This window comes from Ixodes scapularis, unplaced genomic scaffold (assembly GCF_016920785.2).
Source record: "Ixodes scapularis isolate PalLabHiFi unplaced genomic scaffold, ASM1692078v2 PGA_scaffold6__148_contigs__length_123643588, whole genome shotgun sequence".
NCBI classification, from domain to species: Eukaryota; Metazoa; Arthropoda; class Arachnida; order Ixodida; family Ixodidae; genus Ixodes; species Ixodes scapularis.
Genome location: NW_024609881.1, coordinates 28,749,595 through 28,765,584, shown reverse-complemented (window position 1 = coordinate 28,765,584; position 15,990 = coordinate 28,749,595). Strand labels below are relative to the sequence as shown.

At 46.7% G+C, this 15,990-nt stretch overlaps 1 protein-coding gene across 1 annotated transcript in view; it reads right to left on the bottom strand.

The window, feature by feature from the left end:
- The window catches only part of LOC8033351 (organic solute transporter subunit alpha), a 35,874-nt gene that overhangs the window by 16,197 nt on the left and 3,687 nt on the right, over positions 1 to 15,990 (bottom strand). Inside the window, exons 3-6 of the mRNA XM_040500736.2 lie at positions 9,411 to 9,562; positions 8,460 to 8,533; positions 4,608 to 4,766; positions 2,083 to 2,194 (exon numbers count right to left, since the gene is read on the bottom strand). Coding sequence (XP_040356670.1) covers positions 2,083 to 2,194; positions 4,608 to 4,766; positions 8,460 to 8,533; positions 9,411 to 9,562 — 497 coding nt within the window. The remainder of the gene's footprint in view (positions 1 to 2,082; positions 2,195 to 4,607; positions 4,767 to 8,459; positions 8,534 to 9,410; positions 9,563 to 15,990) is intronic.

Genomic DNA, 15,990 nt, shown 5'->3' with positions numbered 1-15,990 from the left:
GCAGGTTTGAAACGTCGCATACAAATATTGGGGCAAAAAATTTTGAAGCAAATGCGTGCCTTGCTGAACTTTAGCACTGTGTGTGGAGCTGGCGCATGACATGACCTGACCTGTTTTTGGCTGCCATATTTTGTCTAAAGTGACGACACCTATGGGTTGCTGGAGTTGCAAATACTGCGTCGGTTCGACACGCATAGCTTGCACCAGCCTTCTTCAAGTCCCGGCACAAGTCAGCCAAGTTAGCTGAGACACCCTGTACATTGCTGCCGTCAATTTTTCAGATAAATTGAGAATGAATCCCGTTTTCGTCTATCTGTGCGAGTGTGGCTGGCTTTCAATGGGTCGCCAATGGCAACACCTTAGCCGCCTTCCGAAAATTGACCGCCCCTCAAATTTTGCTTGTCGGTAAGTCCACCTCTGGACGCGACACGAAGCTGCAGTTGAGACTCGCCAACCGGGACACCGTCCAAAGGCTGGTCAGAATGAATTCGTCGACCGAATGCTTCGACGCAATGTCGGGAAAACGACGAGACAAAGTTGCGTTTCTTATGGGGGCGAGGATGATCGACCGTATTTTTAAACGCATAGCATCTATGAGCCTAGCCCAGGGGTGGCCAAGCTGCGGCTCGGGAGCCGCATGCGGCTCTTTGCGTGTTAAAGTGCGGCTCGCGGCCCCCTCCCCTACACCCCCCCCCCGGCCACCCTCCCAGCCACACGAGCAATTCCCCCAACTGAGAAATGAAACGCGTTTTAAATCGAAAGACAGGCTGCGGTTTGGTAGTCTGGTGCGACTGCTACCTTACGTATAGTTTGACTGCTTTTGACTTGGGTAGATTGAAAGTACTTCGAGTTTCGTTTATCGCTCTGGAAAAGATTGCCCCCCCCCCCCCCCTGCGGCTCTTGGAAGCTTCGTGGTTTTGTTTGCGGCTCTTAGGCCGGCTCAGCCTGGCCACCCCTGGCCTAGCCCATAGCACTTTTCGTATCTGCACCCGGCATGTAGCTCTGATGGAAAAGAGCTTGCAGTTGCCACTTCCGCGTTTCACGTGCAATCGGCAACAGCTCTCAGATTGGAGGCTTCCCACGGCGAGCGCTCAACAGCATTGAAACGCACTATAAAAGCCCTTGCTTGCGGGTTTTGTGCACCGCCAAAGGTGCAAAGAAAACAAGGCAGAGGGAGATGAGCGAGAGATGCAATTCTGAAACAAGAGCGATGGGCTCAGTGGCGACAGGAAACCAGCCACCCTCGCATGACGACCGACCGGCAGTTTGAGCATGAGTTCGGAGACAATCCGACCGTCCGTGAGGTGGCACTTTCTTGGTAAGGACACATTAACACAGAAGCAGACGTTTTAATGCTGAATGCACTTTAGGGCAAGTTTCCAAGTCTTTATTCGCCGGCAGAATGAAAACGACAGGGCGCGGCTTTCGAATGCCAGGCCTCCAGCACGCGTTTGACACCTTCCACTGTGCTTTGGCTGTGCACACGCGCTCTGCCGTGCCTTCAACTGTCTCTGGCTGCGCACAAGCGCTGCATGCCTTCTACTGTCTTTGGCTGCACACGTGCACTCCCTGCCTTTCACTGTGCTTTGGCTTCGCGTGTGCTCTCCATGCCTTCCACTGTGCTTTGGATGTGCAAGCTTCATACCTTCCACTGTGCTTCGGCTGCATGTGCACTCTCCATGCCCTCCCTTGTGCTTCCGCTGTGCATATTCCATGCCTTTTATTGTGCTTTATCTGCGCATTCTCCATGCCGTTTACTGTGCTTTGGCTGCACGCATGCCATTCATGCCCTTCACTGCGCTTTGGCTGTGTGCATGCCCTCCACGACTTCCACTGTGCTTCAGCTGCGAACACACTCTCCATGCTTTCCACTGTGCTTCTTCTGTGCATGTGCACTCCCTGCCTTCCACTAAGCTTTAGCTGCACGTGCACGCGCTCGAGGTGCACGACATGTTGAAACATCGTTGAAAAAAGGAACCTTGTGTTAGAGGCAGGGCAACTGAGGCTGCTCCCTGCTGCTCTCACCTCATTGATGAATATAATGTAGCACGTAAAGAGGGGTGGAACAAGCCCCCGACTCACCTTGTCCCCTTCGTGAATTCCGGTGAGTGTACAGATGAAGATGATGGTGACCAGTATGAGGGGAATGAAGAACAGCTGATACACCACCACCCGGAGCACTCGATACCTCCGTCTGCAACCACGGGGGGGAGGAGGACAATGCACAAGATGGCAAGGTGGTTACAGGCAATGTAAAGGGCTTCTGAAAAAAAAAAATATTCTTGGTTCCTTGTTGTATCTTGCAAATGAACCGCGGTGACAGCCAGGATGCTGCACAAGTTACAGCGTCGTGTTTAGTTAAAACTAAATACCAAAAAATGCAAGTTTTTTTTGTTAGAAAACGTGATATTTCATTATATGCTCTTACTTTGTTCACATTGACTTCGTAAAGTCGGAATCCTGTTACAGGTACGTTGGCATTCATCTGCCATCAAACCTACCTTGGCAGCACCACATAAAATCAATAGCTGCTGATGCATAACGCATACTTGGTTACATTAAGCGAAGCTATAAATAGATCCTCCCCACCCCCATGTATACGAAAACTACTAGCATACAAAACATATGTAGGACCCAAATTATAATTGGCATCTTCTATCTGGAGTCCATCACAGGCAGGCATATAGCCAGGATTTTGTTTCAGGGGGGGACAGCCCATGACAAAATGCTGTATGAGGGAGAGGGGGGAGAGGACGTCCCAGCAAAATCAAAGATTTTGGGGGGGGGGGGCCCGGGCCCCATGGGCCGCCCCCCTGGCTACGTGTCTGATCACAGGCATACCTAACAACTCATTTAGAGGCAATTCAAAAAAGGGCAGCCCGTTTCATAACATCATTGTACGCATGTAACATCAGCGTCTTGGCCACCGAGTCCTGTCTCTAAATCCCTTCTCTGGAATCTCGGTGAATCATTGACGGAAACTATCGTTTCAGTCACTTATCCCGTCTGTTACGCCAAAGGGTCACTAACAACATGATTTGACATTTATTTTAATGCTTTTATTTGTATGTCTCGCTTTTATATGTATGTCCATGCTTTCATATGTATGTCTCATTTCCTCTTTTTATCACGCACCTATGTAATGCCTTTGGGCCTTTCAGGTAAACTTAAATAAATTTTGCAGACGTTATTCACGTGACATGACATCACGTGACACTACTATTGACACACAGTTTGGTCATGAATGCCGGAGGCCAGCGTTCGAACAGCGAGCAGAGATAAAGACGGCTAGCTTTGCGTCTACGCACTGACCGTTCAGACTAGAGCTCGGCGCTCTGATGTCCCTGTGCACTCTCTTCTCCTCTCCCTCTGTTTCTATCCATATATAGGGTGTATCAAATAGCGGCCAGGCTCTTTGAATTGACTGCAAAAATCGGTTTCTTAACTTAACACGCTACGATTTTGTGCAGCATTGTCTACGGGTGGTGCATTTTTTTCTACAAAATTTGCAAAGAGCGAACTTACCCGAGGGAAAAGTAAAAAAAGAAAAAGGCTTAACTCATATGGAAACACAGCGAAGCCATCGGTCTTCAAACAATAGGGCGCTGTTTGGCACGGAAGACAAGAGATGGCGCAGGCGGTTGCAAAGCCAATTGCCGCCAACAAACGAGCACATGGCACCGAAAGCTGGCGTCATTAGCAGACAATCTGTTTGACTCAAAAGCAGCGAGAGCTTTTTGAATGTCAGTTGCCAATGCATGATTTTACCATCCTTACTAATAAAATGCAATGAATGGACACATAATCGATTAAAAAAATGGTTTGTCGGGTTATTTTGACAGTTTTTCTCGGGGTACTTATGTCGTCTGATTTGCAAGAGTTATCGCTGCCTGCAGAATGTGCACCACTTTTGAGTCGAAAAGATTGTCTGCTAACGAAGCCAGCTCTCGACGCTGTGTGCTCGTTCGTTGGCGGCAGTTGGCGTCTCGACCGCATGCACCATCTCTCGTCTCCCGTGCGAAGCTGTGCCCTACTGTTTGAAGACCGGTGGCTTCGCAGCGTTTCCTTAGGAGATAAGCCTTTTTCTTTTTTTACCTTTTCCTCAGGCAAGTTTGCTCTTTGTAAATTTTATAGAAAAAATGCACCACCCGTAAACAACGCTGCACAAAATCGTAGTGCGTTAGGTTAAAGAAACCAATTTTCGCAGTCGATTTAAAGAGCCAGGCCGCTATTTGAGACACCTATAATAAATGCCAAAAAACCTAGGCGTGATTTTGTTTAGTTAACAGCCTTCATTGATTCATTATATCTGACCATGTTCCAAAAACAATTTTTTTTTTTTTTTTTGGTATTTCATTTTATTATTTATAACAGTCCAGCCCTGCAAGCTGTTCCTGGAACTAAAAATCAATAACTGAGATGAGATCCCAATGGAGGTCACCCAAAGCTGGAGGGCAAAAGAGAGAGAGTGAGAAAGGAAAGTGAGAGAAAGAAAAAGAGAGGAAAGAAAGTCTGAGGAAGAATGAGTCTGAGAGATAGAAAGAGAGAATTTAAAAGAAATGCAGTGTATGAGATAGAAAAGAGAGAGAGAGAGAGGGTGTGCTCACTTGGAGAAGGAGGGCGAGGGGCAGCACCAGAGGATGCAGCAGATGGGCGGTCCCCGCAGCGGCATCTCCTCGTTGATGAGCCGCTGCACAAGCTGCTCCGAGCCCCCGGCGTAGCAGCCAATCAGCTCAAAGTACATCACCAGCGAAAATGGAAGGTACCTTGGCAGAGGAGGCAGAGGCACAAAGGTTACTCTCCAGCCTTCCGTGCTTGGCCCATGATGCACGGCAAAACGTTGACGGGCAGAAACCGGTCCTGTTATACAGAATCAGGTCGGGACGTGGGTTCGAATTTCGGGGGGTGGCAGGCACATACATGCAGACAAACACACAACAGACATATCCACATACTACATGGAATGTTTTTTAAACATCAGAGATTTCTTTTAAAAAAAGCCATTAAAGCTACACTAATGCGGTCTGTGTTATGCGCGTTATGCGACCTGAGGGACATCATGTTGGCGGCTAATCGTCACAGTAGGTCGGTCAATCCACTCAAATTTGTTAGTTAACTTTCTACTTAGTAAATGTAAAGATATTGTCTCAATTAGAAACTTCCCGAGCGTCGTCAAAAACTACTTGGAGATTGTGATCACCAAGTTAGCCTCAGCAAAGACAAGCAAAGGCATACTCCATGTTGGAGCTCTTCATTGAGCGCCTCTTGTATGTCACTTTAGCACCCATTATGAATTCTTAAAGGGGCACTGACGGGGTATTTATGTTTGCAAAGGTTTTTATTTGTACATAACGCGTGGGAACTTAACTACCCAGAGCACAATTAGTGGCTCAAAATTTGTCTTCTTTCCACCCAAAAATTGCCGATTGAGAACTCGCCGGTTTGAGTACTACCGCTCATTCTCTTCTCTGTGGTCATATGACATTCTCTACGGTTTAAACACACACACCAAATACAATCAAAGTCGTGGGTCATCAATGGCACACACTCAATATTAAAAATAGGGAAAAAACATGATACCCATTTTTGTTGCTTCTAAAAAGCTGCAAAAATACATTAATTAAAAAAAGAGTTGCACAAAGAATCCGAAGCACTTTGTGCATTATGTGTGTAATTCTCAACATGGCACCGTATTGCAAGAGTTGCAGGCTGGACGGCTGAACGAAGCAGACTAAGCGATGGCGGCAGATGATGGGGATGGAACCTCTACTTCAGAACTATTGTTTGCGGTACCGGCGAATCTGTCTAGCTTCGATAGAAATATTGTTTACACATTAAAACAATTAAGGTTCATTCCACACGACACGCCCGACTGCCAAGTTGACTCGCACAAAGACATCGCCGAGTCGTCGCACCTTCGCCTAGCTGAAGACATCGCTTGTCTAATGAACATGAATTGGTAAGAGTTTAAAAAACATGCAAATGCCAAGCACAAAGTGCTTAACTTTTGCATTCTTCGTGGGACACGCGCGTTTTTTGTCTGCTTCGCACAGCTGGGGAAGCAGAGAAAAACATTAATAAAACACGGTTGGGTGTAGCCATGTGACTTCCAGCAACTTTCTCCCCCATTGCTTCTTCCTCCCCAGTCCAGTTTCAGTTTCCAGCAGTTGCATTATTTTACTTTAATAAAGATATATGTGACGCCATAACAAAATATTGATAGGGTAGTCTTGTGACACCATACTAAATCGCATACAAAAAAAAAAAAAAAAAAAATTCTGGGGTGTGTGTCAGTGTATTCTTAAGCTCGTCCAAGTGGGCACAAAAGGGATCTGTTCCTCTTTGGTTCCCGAACGCAAAGAGGGACAGCTACCAAGTTTTAGCCTCGCTGAAACGTGCCTCACCTCGCAAGTTACCTGTACTCCATCACATTAGCAATTTGAGCAACCGGAACCACGACCCCTAGACGCCTCTGGTCTAGCAACTCTGCCGTGTTTTGCCCCGCTAAATACTTCTGTCACGTATGTCGCACCTCGCGGAAGGGGAAAGAAAGCCTTCGTGAGCCAAATAGTCCCAAGGGCAAAACTTGTCAATCTGTATTCAAGCTTGATTCACGATAGCTTAAACACATACTGCTCAAGCATTTAAACAAAAAGATGTGTTGATACTAGCATTCAAAACACTCCTCCCCGCGACAGACGGCACAGCCAGCCCCTCGCACGTCGACGGCCTCGGATTCCCTTTTGACGACATCGGCGTAGGTGCCAGATGTTATCGCCAAATATCTTGAATCACTGGGAAGTCTGCGGCACCGTCTTGAATGCTCTACGAGATTTTTAGGCGAGCACAGACGCCTCTCTAGTCCTGGTCGTCTCCTCGCTCGATCAGACCGGCTCCCCCCAGCGCTACAGCGCACGAAACACATCTCTTGACCGGTCTGTCTGGCATTCTTTTCCACCCATGTGTCGAGAGGAGTCCCAAGGCGGCAACAAAGTATGTCGCAGGAAAGCCGACGAGTCATGCCGTCAGATGCCACTATCTTGGCGGTTAACACTGTGACGGCAAGCATCGCTGCCGTCGCAGCGTCAAGTCCCTGATTCCGAAGTTCCCTCAACTGCCAAGCTGGAGAGCAACTAACAGGAGGTCGGACGTCCGCTGTGTCCACCCCTGCGGTCTTGCCACCACCGGAACGGAGGCAGGCAACAGCTCGACACGAGTATGACGTCGCCGAGCAGAAATCGAGAGACCACAAACGAAGACGCGGTAAACCCACCGGCCGGAGTCGCCTTCCGGGCAGCGTGCTATACTTCGTTGCGTTGTAACTTGGCAGAAAGCCGACGCCTAGGCCTCGTCAAATCGATCGGAGCAACGGAGACAAGCGTGTGACAGTCCTAACCAAAGGAACGCCGGTGATGGCGTAACCCAAGCAGTTGGAAAAGAGGGAAGGAGGAGCTCCACTCTTACCCGGACCCTGTTCTGTGTGTTCCAGACACTGGTATCATCCCCTAGAACAGTGCTTCTCAAATGGGAGTCTGCGAAGGCATTCTAGGTGTCTGCAAAGCCCTGCCTCATCAGTCAAGCCCGGCAATGAAAGTTGTCTTTTTCCACATTGAGATGGAATGTTCTGATTTTCGGGCGATTTCTCTCAGGCGTATGTCAATGAGAGAAGTTTGCTTCGCACCAGCCCCAAGTTATATCTATTTAATCATGCGAAAGCATTAACTGTGTCATGGAGCGAGCTGACGTCATCAGTTGGAAGCGCGAAAACGGCAGATAGTATCCGCGTGCCTTCCGTTCCATTGGCTGGCGCGCGTCGACAGGGCTCCCATTGGCCGCTGCGCCATCGTCTCCGAGATCCCGAAGAGCGCGCGCGCTAGTACGCAGCAGACGACAAAGGGAGCGGACGAGCAGACGACTAAGGGGAGCGGACGAGCGGCTTGCATGCTTTCGCATTCACAACTTGTAAGACATGCTTAGGTGTACCTCGAGCTTTTTTAAATCATTACCATGACTAACCTATACTTTCCCTTCCCCTCATCACGAATGGGCTCCACTGTCATCTACGCAGACCCACAAGAGGTCCGCGAAACAGTGAGGGTTGAGCACCACTGTCCCAGAAAATAGCCTGCCACAGGGAGTTCATACAAACACGGCCTTCCACTCTCTCCTGCTTGTGGTTTTAGGCAGCACTGCACGGATAGTGTGGTCATGGGTCTTCCTTCGACGCGTATATTGGCTCGAGGGGGCCGTGCATTTGCTCCGCCAAGTTACGGTGGGACGGAGTGTGGCGTCCCACCGTAACTTTCGGCTTTTCCCCGAGGAAAGGGACGTCTCCCGCAGCGCAAGGGAAAGTTTCTGGACCAGTTAGGAAACGCCTGAGAACTGCGCCAGAGCCAAGGAAGCCTCTAACAGGAACGTCAGTCTGCCATGCAGTGCGTCGCCGACGCCGGTCTACTCACAGCATGATAATAGAAGATGTGGCGTCGTGGACCCTAGGGAACACGGTAGCCACTAAGGCACAGACCGAGGTTACCTGGTGGGCAGCGCCGAGGCAGCACGGGGAAGGAAGGAGAGGAGGAAAGAAAGAGAGTGAGCAGTCACGAAAGAGAGGCACACGCGAGTCAAAGAAGGCAGGGAGAAAGAGCAACAGGATTGGTAGAAAAGATGAACGACATTGCAGCTAGAGATGTAGACCCAAGGAAAAGACATAGGAAAAAAAAAACTAAGGAAGTTGAGTTTTTTTTTTTCCTCCTTTAAAACAACGTAAAGGAAATAGGAAACATTCTTGCTTTACCAGCCTCGTGTTTTACTGCCTGCCGATGTCCAGTTGACATGCCAATGCCTTATTCTACTGGTATTGTGCCAAAATCTCCCTCCACTTTAGTGGCCTTATGTTTTAGTGCCTGCCGACGTTTTGTAGACATGCCACAATGCCTTGCCGATGTCCTACCAGCATCCTGCCAAAGTTTTCCCCGCTTCACCAACGACATTTTTTACTGCCTGCCAATGACCTGCCACCGTGCCAATACCCTACCAATTACCTACCGGCATCCTGCCAACGTCTCCCTCCACACCCTATGCGATCCCATGTTCCACCCAGTTGTCTGCCGAGACTCTGATGGTGCCCTGCCGACATTCTGCTGGAGTTTTTAGCCCCTCTAACTGCCCCATCTTTTACTGCCGCCAATGTGCCAATGTCCTGCCGACGTCTACCTCCAGACCCAGTGCCCACGTGCAATTCCATGTTATGCCCAACTGTCTGCTTAACATCCTGCGGATGTCCCACCAACATCCTGCTGGAGTTCTTCCCCACTCTGCCAGCCCCATGTTTTACCCGCCGATGTCCTGCCAATACGCCGATGCCCAGCCGTCGTCCCACCCTAGACCCGGCGCCCCCATTAGGAACTCACCGGAAACACGGACAGGGCCAGGGAGCTGTAGACCAGGGGCCGGGTGGGCCAGCAGGCGCTCAGGTAGAGGCACTCGTGCACGAACACCGCCACCGTCGTCATCACCATCAGGCTCTCCACCGTCGCCAGAAACAGGCCCCAGTTGCCCAGCACTGCACGCACACACAAGGTTGTCCACCACCAATCCAACAAAACAAAGAGACCCGTGGCTCAAAACTGCCCTATTTCAATTATCTGGATGAACAGCATACCGATTTACCAGAAAAGTGTAGGGCAGTGTACTTCTGGTATGTGTTTTAAGATAGGCTGCACTCGTAAATTGAATATGGCAGTATGGCAGTGTGCACTGTGTGTAGCTGGCGCAGAAGTGCAGGTAAATGAAACGAGTCTACTACTATAATGCGTGGTGCACGTTAAAAGACTCCAGGCTAGCAGTCGTACTGGGCTGGTTCCATTTCTCATCAATGGCGTCAACCAGTGTCGTCATACCTCGAAGGCAGAGCGACCTTATGCTGTCTAATCACAAACGCATACTTTGCTCTTTTTTTTTTTTTGCAGGAGCCGGAAAAAGTGCACATACTAGAGTTTAGAGTTCCTGCCTCGCCCCAATGCCCTTAAGGTGCAGCAGACAGTGAAGCACTGTAGAATTTTTGTTCTTGAAAATCACATTCCATAAAGTGTAGTAATCATATGGGCAAGCTGGAAATGTTAATTCTCGGAAACTTTTGATGTTCAATAAACTTTGAGATTATGGTGACCATTTCGGTTAGAACGAAATGGGCCGAAGGTGCGGAGCATGTCTTATTACCTGTGCTTTGAGCTTGAATTCTTGATTTCTGTTTTGCGTTTGATAGACCTAAATGGTATGGTGACCATTTCACTGAAGGAGTCAGGTTTTTTTATATAAGTAAGGCAAAGAATCTGAGACTTCCAGGTCATTTTGGTGTGTCTGATTTGCTCTGCTGTTTGTGATTCTTCCAAACTGAGTGTGCAAGTGGTTTGTATGACCGCATGGAAGCGTGATGTTCCCTCGTATATCTTGTTGGTGACATTGAGAAGAAGGATACACAGGGTGTCTCATGAAACGCAGGCCAAATTGTTTTCACGAAAAGTAGTTTTAGCACAGAAAAAAAATTGTCTTATATTGGTCCCTGCCAAAGGGTCCACTATTTAGACATATTAATAAACATTGGTATATTTAGGTCCTTAGTTACTTTTGAGTAATTACCTCTTAAGTAGTAAATTTGAATCATCCCAGGCCTCATTGGAAACCACTAAATCGTCACACCTTACAAAATATTTCACGGCGTTCAAAGACTCATGGGTTCACTTTGGTCATGCACAGAGCGAGCGGCGAAGCACATTAACCGTGCAGTTTGGCGGCAAGGAGCAAGACTGCTGCTGTAGAGATGTGCTCCATTAGGAAACCGAAACTTATGAATGCATCCAAATTTAGCGCTTTATCGGACTACCATAAAATGCTATGCGTGCTTATATTCTTGTAAATTGGGATAATTTAGTGGTTTTTATTGATGAATTCATTAATCAAAAGTAATTAGGAACTTAATTATACCGAACGTTTTTCATTTCCTTAAACAGGCCTCTTGGTAGACATCTATACGACACGAGCCTTTCTCCACGCAACATAGTTTCCACAGGAGCACTTTTACCAGTGTTTCGTGAGACACTTTGTTTAAGGTGGGTAACTAAACAAATTGTAGCCGAGTTTGAGACACTGTTTGGCCCCCTTTGTTCTGTTCTTTCCACATTTGAATCTTTCATTTTTCTTCGTCTAATCCAATGTTAATTTATACTGCGACAAACTCCCACAGCAGTGATTTTAAGCGACGCAATTCCGCTCACAAAATCCCGCGAGAATCCTTGTCGCCTTAGGTTTCCTCTGCATGGAGGCAGTAGTCTTTTTGGCTTAATTATAAACTCATTAGCATTGTCACTGACTACGTCAGACAGAGCAGATGACCACCTCAACTGGAGCAGCTGCGGTTCTTTTCTGCCATCGACCGCTTTGGCTGATGCACCAAATCATGGCACTAAATAATTCTTCACTGAGCCGTAAAGACATTGCACAGGAAAAAACTTTGGCTAATGGCTCAACTGCGTGGATTCGTGCAAGATTTGTACTGGGAGCATGCCGCAGGAAATGACCTTATAACGAAGCCAATTAACGACAAAACAATCTTTAATATGGGGCAGTTTCACAAATTGCCTTCTCACTTCTGGTAAGCCACGTTCCACCATGTTGACCAAGTGTATGCCACTTCACCCATTAGTTTGCGTGCAGATTAGTCATTCGAGTCATGTTTTGCTTTTATGAAAAGCACAAGCGTGACAAGTGGCTCTATCGATGACCCCAGTAAGTACACTAGCAATTGTATTTGGAGCTGCGTAATCCAATGCTCCCTTCTTTTTTTCCCTTTTGGAGTCACCCTGGTGGCGCCTACTGTGCTGTATGCAAACGCAAAGGCGTAGAATGCAAGTTTTCCAGTAGGCGACATTGATGATTTCTAATGGAAGGTGGAATTTATAGCAAAATTTAAAGCTACTGTTTGACGCTAAGGGTTTAGTCACTACCATCCATCTATCCAATCATAGAAATGAGCCGTAATGTGAAGTCTGGGGAAATGTCGGTCACTGCTTTTTTCACGTTGTTTTTAATAGACAATAAATATTTTCAATAAAACACCAGTGCATTTTTGTTTTTTGCTCGAGACAAATAAGAGCCCCATTTGCCAATAAACACGTGCTACGTAGATGGGGTAATAAAAAGGTTTTTATTCTTGTGTCAGCAATCATTTGACAGTCATTCCTTCTATGTATTGTTTTGGGCTGACTACGGAAATTCACCATTGTATCAAAACTTTTTTTACTGATGACAAACAAGCTACGTGTGCTACATGCATAGAGCCGTAAAAACGTTTTTACTTCCACGTCGGCAATCATTGTCTCCTATTAAAATGGTAGAGAAGGCAGCAGGAAACACACTGCTACTGAATTTGCATCGACATTCACAATCATTGGAGCATTTCGGAACAATGAAGCTCAATGTATTCAGTGTATTACCCCCGGAACAAAAGTAGGCACATAATAAACAAAATGACAACCTTTTGCAGAACATATATTTTGGGTCCGAATCAAATTCGAACCGAATAGTGATTTTAGCCAAATAATTTTGAATCGAACAGCTTGAATAGTACAAGCAACAAATACCACAAGACATGTTTAAACTATAGTTTCATATTTGCCCTTATTTGGTAATTCGATATTGTCGAATAATTCAATGTTGTTGAATAATTCAATATTGTTGAATAATTCAATATTGTTGAATAATTCAATATTGTCGAATACTTAAAATTGATTCGACGTGAATGCCGTATAGAACCGAAGTCGATGGGCTATTCGTAATAAGCAAATATTCGCCCATTCCTATCAATATCAGTTCCCCGGAAATGGCTTTATGGCGACCAATTCAATTACCAGGCATCCTGCGACAACTCTCCTCTATTCATTCGTAACCCAGACAAGGGGACTAAAATATCACGCCACGTTACAGAACAGAACCCAGCTGCGCGGCCTCAAAGGCCGGCCGGCCCGGTATTTACGTAAGAGACAGCTCATTAATCTATCGCCGTGGCAACCGTTCTCGTGTATGCTCTGCGTGGCCGGTTCCCTCCCAGAGTAACTCGACACTTCTCTGATTGGGAGAAAGGCAAACAGAAGGAGCCAGAAATAGCAGGATATTTGTTGTTGTTGTTGTTTCAGGTTGGGGGGCAGAAGCAGACTTGCATGGTATTCATTATAAGTACTAATCAAATAACTTGTAATTGATTTTTGGAGTAATTTTGTAATCATTTGGATACATTTATTACAAAGTAATCACAAGGGTAATCTGATTACCCTTAAAGTGTGTGATCAAGTAATGGTGGGCACGCAATGGCGCAGGCTTTTGAAAAGAATCTATTGTCTGGCATTTACTGCAGTTTTTTTCACCGTGTCCTATCCCAGGGCATCTCGTCATTTCATCAGCATCTCTTTGTAGATCAGGGTTTCTCAAACTATTTGATCTCGAGGCTTTAGTGAAAGCTGAAGAACCTCTTCTAGTCTCTGCGTTGACACGATAAAGCGGTGCAAAAGCCCACGGACCTTGAAAACAAGGATGCACCTAGCTAGGTTGTGTTTGACTCAATATACGCATCAAGGGATGGCTCAAATCTGCCAAGACAGTGCTTAATCTGGAAGAACACTTTGTTTAGTGGCAGGGACGTTCGAGGAAATTTGAAAGTTTGGGTACCCCTCGGGGGCACCCTGAGGAACGTCCAGGTCCCTTGGAACCCAGTTTGAGAAGCAATGCCATAGATGGTTAAACCACCCAGGGACTGTAGCCTAAAACACAATGCCATCTAGACTCTTACTACGCATACGTGGACATTGCACGAAGCTCCTGCACCTTTAGCCCACCAGCTTGGCACCACTTTCGAAAATTCAATCCAAATTCAAAACTTGATCTTCCAGATGTGCTCTGGAGGGTCTACCGGTCAAGAAATGAAAGACGCTTACAATTCTCTGCCATGCCAAATTAGAGAGCAGCTCTTGAGGAGGAGGAGGGAAGGGTATGCCCCTGCTCTCCCCCATACCCTCCCCACTTCCTCTCCTGCTCCCCTCCCTTTGTGCGGGTAACTTCTGCTAAATTTCCCCCTAAATTTAGCAAACATTTCCCCGCTAAATGTAGCAGGGGAAATATTCTTGCTAAATTTAGGGGGGAACTGGATTGGTGTTGAGGTCACGTGATGTCAATTTCCCCACCAAATCTAATGGGAAAATTTTTCCACTAAATGTAGCGGTGAAAGTTTTTCGCTAAATTTCTTGTGACCTCACATTCATTCATGTGACGTCGCGTGTGACATTACGAGGGTAAAATTTCCCCCCCAAACTTAGCAAAAAATCCCTGTTATATTCAGCAGATAATTTACCCGCTACATTTAGCAGGAAAATTGCCCCCTAAATTAAGCGAAAAATTTCCCCGCTAAATTTAGCGGGAAAATTTCCTCGCTAAACTTAGTGGAAAACTTTTTCTGCTAAATTTAGCAGAGAAGTTTTACCCTTGCGACGTCGTACGTGATGTCACGAGAATAACATTTCTTTGCTAAATATAGCGAAGAAATTTTTCTGCTAAATTTACCGGGAAAGTTTTACCCCGTGACGTCACATGTGACGTCATTATGGAAAACGTCCCATAGTGCAATGCGCAATTACGCCGACGGCGACGACGCTCAACCCGAAAATGGGCACCTCAGAGCTGTGCTCTAAAAAGCTACTAAAGAGCAGCTTGACAAGGTCTAGAAGCCCGTTACACTGGCAATGGCAAAATAAAGGTTTTGAAGGTCCCAGGAGTTTGTTAGTTTGTAATAAAAGATTTTTAAATGTTTCTGAGTAATTGTGAAGTGGTCCTAATTTGAGGGCGCAATCATTGTAAACACTATACCTGCATTAGCTGACCCATTGCACAAACCTCGGGTGTGGCACCTTCATTTCCACTGAATGCGCATTTAAGAAAAAAAAAAGTGAAGTACAGAAGTTGTTGCATAGACTATGGTCTCTGAGGTGGCAGGAACGGCGTTAAAGAGACGGCGACCAGAGTAGCACACGCACGAAAGCGCTCTGTTGTCAGGGAGAGCAAATTAAACGTTAGCTGTTTACACACACAGCGAGGTTTGTCTAGCCTCGCATTGTGTCATTCGTTTACGCCGTAGGTTAGAAATTAAGTACCACTGCTAGCCCGAGGTCTTTACTGTGCATTGAGGAGCAGTAATATACGACCAGATGCCGGTATGGCGCTTGTTTAGATTGAAACGGGCAGGGGCGGGGATCGAACCAAGGGTCCCTGGGTTCTGCAGCGTGAGCTTTAGCTCTGCACGCCCCAAACTACAGCACGGTGACACACCCAGTCGTCAGTCCCCCAACCCTGTTAGAGGTACACGCCATTTTGTGCGCTTCCGACAGGACGAGACCGAACCAGGTGCTACATGAGCAGTGATAAAAGCGTCGGGTATCGGCAAAAATATGCGACAACTTCTTATACCTAGGGCAGATCTTTTTCATTCGCTATATCAGATAGTTTGAAGCTTGGTGTTTTGTCTCGGACGACCACACCGTAGAACTGAATTAAAGTAGAGACTTGAGCTAGTTTGTACCTCAACATGATAAAACAGTGCACAGAACACAGAGGAAGAGAAATGTACAGGTAGAATAACGGCGCTCTTTCGTTCTACCTGTCCTTTTCTCTTCCTCCGTGTTTTGTGCGCTGTTTTATCATGTTCACGTAGAGCTGATATATCACAGAAGCCCACACATGAAGAGACGGGTCAACCAGAGCCACTAAAAAAGTTATGCTTCAGTGTAATAATGCTTTAGCCACAGGATGGACGGATGCTAATGGCTGCAGCCTTTATAACGGGCAGTAGCTTCTGCCACCTAGCCTAGAATGTTGCTCAAAATCATTGTTTCCAGTTGTTCGATGCTTTACGTGAAATCCTATGGAACGCTCTTCTGTCCTCCAGAAATG